Genomic DNA, 7,286 nt, shown 5'->3' with positions numbered 1-7,286 from the left:
ATGAGTTTGGAACGAGCTGAAGGTGAAGGCTTGTTGTATTTTTCAGAACGTGTAATGATTGAACACTGAAGACTTTCCCGCCTGAGACTTTATCTTTAGCACTGAAACCTGTCTGTTTCACGGTTCAGCAGTGATGCCTGTCTGTTGTCATGGTTACTCAGCTCAGAGAGGGAAGTGAAACACAGAAGACCACGTTCATCCAATCTGAGGAGGAGACCCAGCACACTTAGGCTGCATCCAGCAGGGTGGAGTTTCCTTCTTGTACTTTCTTCATGTTGTCTCTCTGTTGCCTCCTTCAGCGGGTCGACTCGTCCCCACCCTGACGGTGCTGCCCCCCTCCGGTGAGGAGCTGCAGCGGGGCAAGGCCACGCTCGTGTGCCTGGCCAACAAGGGCTTCCCCTCAGACTGGAGTCTGGCCTGGAAGGTGGACGGCAGCAGCAGCAGCAGCGGGGCGCAGAGCAGGAGCCCCGGGGCGCTGCAGAAGGACGGCCGCTACAGCTGGAGCAGCACCCTGAGGCTCTCTGCAGACCAGTGGAGGAAGGTGGGCTCTGTGACCTGTGAGGCCTCCCAGGGCTCCCAGGCTCCTCTCTCAGAGACTCTGAGGAGAGACCAGTGTTCCCAGTCCTGACTCACTGGGACTCTGCTCCTGGTTTTACTCTGACGCTGCTCTCAGTCTGCTCTCTGTTAAACTGTCTCTATCTCTCTGTGTCTCTCATTAAACGTGCTTTCTTGCTTGCTGATTGGCTGATATTTGTAATTGTTCCACACAATAATAAAAAGAATCATAATATGTGGATCTCCGTGTGGTTTTCTTTGCCATTTATTTCATGTTAGAACCGTTAGTTAGGCAAGAAGCCAGAATAGTAACAAGTGTTTGTCTTTGAGCTTTGTCATGCCTCAGTGATCGGGGAGAATAGCTGCTGTAGGTTTGTCTCTCATGTTATCAATGAAGTTGTAGAAAAGAAGAAAGGTCCACTCATGATAACTTCAGTGTCCCTCTTTATAACCAGGGGTCCGTTTCACAAAGCAGGTTTATTGAAAACTCTGAGTCTGTTGACCCTGAAATGAGGGAAACTCTGAGTTTTCCGTTTCACAAAGGGAGGTAACTCAAACCAGAGAAAGAGGGGTAACTCTAGCCTGTTTCACAGAGAGAGGTAACTTAAGCTCTCGGTCAGTTACCGTAGTAACAGACTCTATGAACCTAACCTGGTCTGGAGCAGGTTTTTCTCAATGAACCTCGAGCTTCTCTCCGTCTCCGCCCTCTTTCAGCCACACACGGTATTTGATTTCCTCATTCATTGAGTCAGCAGGCGAGTTTTGGCGTAGCAAAGTTCTGCCGTGTGTTATTTAAAAAAATCAGTCAGTAGGCTTATATTAGGCCATAGGCACAGTAGGTGGCGACTTTTTCCACTAACATGGCATGTCCGTTTGACAACGATCCCGTGGATGAAGGTGCAGCATTACTGCGCAGAGAGTTAAATATTCGTCGGGAGATTGTTATCAGACCGCGCATAGATGTTCTCGCATTTCCAGACAGTTATCTTTTTGAGCGGTACCGTTTCACGTCACAGTCCATCATCTACATACACAACCTAATCCGTCCTTACATTTGCAACATTACCAACCGTAGCCATGCTCTCACATCCCAGCAGATATTGTGTTGCGCTGCGTTTCTTCGCAAATGGGAGTTTTTTGTATAATGTTGGAGATGCAGAGCACCTGAGTAAGGCAACTGTATGCAGGGCGGTCAGAAAAGTGTGCCTCGCCCTGAAACGGCTGTTATCCATCTTCGTTGTTTTCCCTGGACATAAACCTGTCAGAGCCATCAAGGAGGAGTTTCACAGGATTGCAGGTGACTGATGTAGAGATCCGTTCAATGAATTTTAAATTATATTCTGTTAATGACATTGTGCTGCAACCTCAGAATGGGATTAGTCATTTTAATTTCTTTTAGGATTTCCCAGTGTGATTGGCTGCATAGATGGCACACACATCCCCATCACGGCTCCGTCACATGATGAAGCAGATTATGTGAATAGGAAGTCAATTCACAGTATAAATGTGCAGGTACATGAAGATTGACTACTGTTTCAAAATGTTAAAGACTGCTTCATAGTTCAACATCTGTCATTCTCTGCACTGTCAAGATCATATGTGATGCTGCATACATCATTTCCAATGTGGAGGCCAAGTGGCCTGGGTCTGTTCATGACTCAAGGATTTATCGCGAGTCTAACCTGAGCAACAGACTGCAACGTGGTAAGCAGCCTAAAGATTTGCACAATATAATTCACTTGTCTCCCTCCTTTAATATACTCTAATGTATCCACTATACATTACAGGAGAGTTTGATGGCCTTCTGCTGGGTGACAGGGGTTACCCATGCCAACCTAGGCTGCTGACCCCTTACCCTGACCCTGAACCAGGCCCCCAACAGAACTTCAACCGGGCTCACTGCAGGACGAGAGCCCGGGTGGAGATGACCATAGGCCTGCTGAAAGCCCGTTTCCAGTGCCTACGTCACCTTAGGGTGACCCCTGAGAGGGCCTGTGATATTATTGTGGCATGTGTTGTTCTTCATAATATTGCCACTATTAGAGGAGAGCAACACCCTGCCCTACAAATCGAAGACCTTGATGATGACCCCATCCACCTGCCAGCTATGCAGGACGGCAGAGCAGTCAGAGACACCATATGCCATAACCACTTCAGAGACTAATCATCACCATCATCACCACCACCACAGCAGTCAAATAAAGACATAATACAAATATCATTTGGTCTTCTTTATTTCCTACAAATACAAGGGCTACTTTAGTTAATGTTCCAATAGTTAACATAATTAACATAATTCAGCTGTGACCATGCACCTACCTCTAACGTGTGCTCCAGTATTTCAATTTCTAGGTCTGCCCTCCTAATCTGGCGGTCCAAGTATTGTATTTCTTTGTCGGTTTTTTGAATTTTTTTCAGCAGGTGAATTTTGTAAATGTCTTTTACTGGTAACTGGGAAAACATAAGGACATTAAATTATACAGTTACACATGAATTCCACAGAATGAACCTCTGGTGTTTACTGAACATCCATCTCACTGTGTCAATCTGTGCAGTGGAAGTTGAGGGACCCTCCTGCTGCTGCCCAGCCATGCCCTGTTAAAAAGGATGAGAATGTGTTAATACTTCAGTGTAGGCTAAATGTCACACTCTATATTCCACCAGAATGTTAAGAAATGTGAATGAGAAGAGAACTATCAGTAACATATCAAGATGTTACCTCTATAGGCCTTTCTGGATCCCCCTCTGTAAAGGCAGCAGACACAGTTTCCTCATACTCTTCTTCCTGGATGAGTGATATGTTTCAGTATACTTAAACTACCATTTGGCAAAATATTTGGAGTATTGCCTACTTACAGTTACAAGGTATGTTGTGGCGTGAGGGGGCTCCACCAGGCAGATAGCACCATCAGAATCTGTTTGGACAAAAGGCAAAAGAAAGACATGAAAGGGAAATACATATTTGTATGAATAGGCTTAAAAAAGGTATATAGGCCTAGGCATATTACATTTTATAAAGGCACTTGTGTCTTGAGGGGTGGGCTCAGAGGATGAGCTCCCTCCAGGGATTCCCTCAGCCACTGGCCTTCCTAAATTCTGGCTAAGGGCCAGCTTCTCTGCCTCCGTTAGAGGTGGCGGTGCTGGGCCACCACCCGTTTTACGGGCATCTGCCTTCTTTCTGTTGGCTGAGTAGAAGTCTGTGTTAGTTTAAATAGGCTTAATTATTTAACAGAACATGATATAGGTGAGAAGACATTTATGTTTGTGAAAACAGCATTATGTTGGGGATAAAACAACTGCACAGTCAAACAGCCACTTAATATTTACTTTACAATGTAAAACATGATCAGAATGAGGTACCCCCATGAGGTTATGCCGAGGTCTTACCTGTTTGAACAATATTTTTATATTTCATCTTAAGCTGCTGCCAAGTGCGCTTCTCCCCCGCGGGATTGCACCTAAATGAAATAAATTAATAGGCTACCATTGAAGCAGTTTTCCCCTGTAATATTATTGTGATTGCAAAGGACTACATTTAAACTTACGCATTGACCCGAGCAGCAATGTTCTCCCACGCCGTCTCCCTCTCTTTTGCAGCTGCAGCGGTGTTGCACTTCCTTCTAAAAACATGTTCAAACTCGCCGTATGAGCGCATTAAAATGTCCAGTTCAAGTGGGGTGAAAAACGCAGCCCTCCCCTTCCCCGTTGCCATGGTGACTCGTCGAATCGGGGCTCCACTGATGCTGTCTTTTTATAGTTGTGGTGCACGCGCTTAACTCCAGGTGAAACTACTCCGAGTTGATCAAACTAACTCAAATCAGCTGTTCTGGAACCGAAAACTCAGAGTTTCCTATCTCAGAGTAGATCAACTCAGAGTTCAGGGTTAGACTCAGAGTTTGTTGAACCTGCTTTGTGAAACGGACCCCTGAACAATAAATAGGGTCATGTGATGCTGTTATTGCAGTTTTTCTTGATTGCTTTGATGCAGCAGTCAACTCAGACTCCACATTTTCAAAACAGTTACCACACAGGCCGAAACAGCGCCACTCATGGTCGAAATGACACATTTTGTTTGCCAAAGGCTCTCACCGTCTAAAACATTTAAAATATGCAACAAAAGCTACATTTGCCTTCAAACAACACAACTTGTAAACAAGTGTCTGAGCTCTTCCAATCAACCGTTACACAGTGGACAACAACATACAAATTACAGCACTCAGTGCCAATCAGTGCACCATTGCTTGGCATTGTAGCCTATAACTGTACGTACTGTCATGGCCAAAAATATTGGCACCCCTGCACTTCTGTCTGATAATGCACCACTTCTCCCAGAAAATGTTTGCAATTACAAATGCTTTGGTATTCACATGTTTATTCCTTTTGTTTGCATTGGAACAACACAAAAAAGCAGAGAAAAAAAGTCAAATCTGATATAATTCTACACAGAACTCCAAAAATGGATTGGACAAAATTATTGGCACCTTTTCAAAATTGTAAGAAATAATTGTATTTCAAGCGTGTGATGCTCCTTTAATTTGCATTTAAACTCACCCGTGGCAAGTAACAAGTGCTGGCATTATAGAAATCACATTTGCAGCCAGTTAAAATGGAGAAAAGTTGACTAAACCTTTGTGTTGTGTGTCTGTGTGTACCACACTGAGCATGGAGAAAAGAAAGAGCAAAGAATTGTCAGAGGATTTGAGAACCAAAATTGTGGAAAAGCATGGACAATCTCAAGGCTACAAGTCCATCTCCATGTTCCTGTGTCCACTGTGCGCAATGTCATCAAAAAGTTTACAGCCCATGGTACTGTAGCTAACCTCCCTGGACGTGGATGGAAGAGAAAAATTGATAAAAGATTGGCACCTAGGATTGTTTGAATGGTGGATAAAGAACCTCAGTCAAGTTCCAAACAAATTCAAGCTGACCTGCAGACACAGGGTACAACAGTGTCAGCTCGCACTATCCGTCGCCATCTGAATGAAATGGGACGCTATGGCAGGAGGCCCAGGAGAACCCCACTGCTGACACAGAGACAAAAAAAAGCCAGACTGGAGTTTGCCTTAACTTACCCGAGGAAGCCAAAATCCTTCTGGGAGAACGTCCTGTGGACAGATGAGACCAAAGTAGAGCTTTTTGGTAAAGTACATCATTGTACTGTTTACAGAAAACGAAATGAGGCCTTCAAAGAAAAGAACACGGTCCCTACGGTCAAACATGGTGGAGGTTCACAGATGTTTTGGGGTTGCTTTGTTGCTTCTGGCACCGGATGCCTTGACTGTGTGCATGGCATCATGAAATCTAAAGACTACCAAAGAATTTTGGGGCGCAATGTAGGGCCCAGTGTCAGAAAGCTGGGTCTCCGTCAGAGGTCATGGGTCTTCCAGCAGGACAATGACCCAAAGCATACTTCAAAAAGCACCCAGAAATGGTTTAAGACAAAGCACTGGAGAGTTCTGAAGTGGCCAGCAATGAGTCCAGATCTGAATCCCATAGAACACCTGTGGAGAGATCTCAAAACAGCATTGGGAGAAGGCACCCTTCAAATCTGAAAGACCTGGAGCAGTTGGCAAAAGAAGAGTGGTCCAAAATTCCAGTAGAGAGGTGTAAGAAAGTCATTGATGGTTATAGGAAGCGATTGATTTCAGTTATTTTTTCCAAAGGGTGTGCTACCAAATATTAAGTTGAGGGTGCCAATAATTTTGTCCAGTCCATTTTTGGAGTTCTGTGTAGAATTATATCAGATTTGACTTTTTTTCTCTGCTTTTTTGTGTTGTTCCAATGTAAATAAAAGAAATAAACTTGTGAATACCAAAGCATTTGTAATTGCAAACATTTTCTGGGAGAAGTGGTGCATTATCTGACAGAAGTGCAGGGGTGCCAATATTTTTGGCCATGACTGTAGCTGTCATGCCAGTGCCATTTGTTGTCACATTTGCCTTCTTGCAAAGAATTGGATCCAGAATCAGAAATGCTTTGATGCAAACTTTATTGATTCCATTGATTCTGTTTTTCAAACTGTGGCTGAAAACTGAAACACTGTAAATATTACACAAAACACATGTAAACCAAAATAAAATCTATTAGAGTAAAATAAATGAAGAAAATACAAATAAAATCTATTACAGTAAAGTATAAAAATCTATTACTGCAGAGGATAAGAAATAGCCACTATTGATACTCAGTCTCTTCTGCCTTAGACCTCTTCCATCCATGTTGGCAAAGAACAACACAGACGCTGCCCCTTTGAAGGCCTGCAGACTGATTGCTAATTGAAGATTTGTGTGAAGGAGTGTCAAACAGGTGCTTCAGTGATTTCATACTGATGTAGGTAGTTTCTAATAGTTAGGAATAGATGCTTTCTGTTTGTTACCATAGCTAAAACTATGGAGTTTGGACTGCTTGAATGACATCGGGGCAGCTGTGGCTCAGTGGTAGAGTCGGTCGTCTTTCAATCGGAAGGTCGGAGGTTCGATCCCCAGCTCCCTCAGGCTGCATGTCGAAGTGTCCTTGGGCAAGACACTGAACCCCAAATTGCTCCCGGTGGCATAGCCAACGGGTATGAATGTGATATCTGATTGACAGTTGGGCAATTTACGTAGCAGTGTCTGCCATCAGTGTGTGAATGGGTGAATGTGATATGTAGTGTAAAAGCAGCTTTGAGTGGTCGCAAAGACTAGAAAAGCGCTCTATAAGTACAGTCCATTTACCATTTACATCCGTGTTTACTG

General features: G+C 44.0%; 1 pseudogene and 1 gene segment (V, D, J or C); both read left to right on the top strand.

The window, feature by feature from the left end:
- On the top strand, positions 1-796 carry LOC138608582 (Ig kappa-b4 chain C region-like). The segment is given in 2 exon segments: positions 1-22; positions 300-796. Coding segments are annotated over 2 exon segments (351 nt in total).
- A 619-nt stretch (positions 797-1,415) lies between these two features.
- On the top strand, positions 1,416-2,719 carry LOC138608581 (putative nuclease HARBI1; annotated as a pseudogene).
- Positions 2,720-7,286: the final 4,567 nt, after the last annotated feature.

The sequence above is a fragment of the Semicossyphus pulcher genome, unplaced genomic scaffold, assembly GCF_022749685.1.
Source record: "Semicossyphus pulcher isolate SPU_LCO1_2020_fin unplaced genomic scaffold, fSemPul1.0.p SCAF_5, whole genome shotgun sequence".
Taxonomy (NCBI): domain Eukaryota; kingdom Metazoa; phylum Chordata; class Actinopteri; order Labriformes; family Labridae; genus Semicossyphus; species Semicossyphus pulcher.
This window is presented reverse-complemented; position numbering and strand designations above follow the sequence as displayed.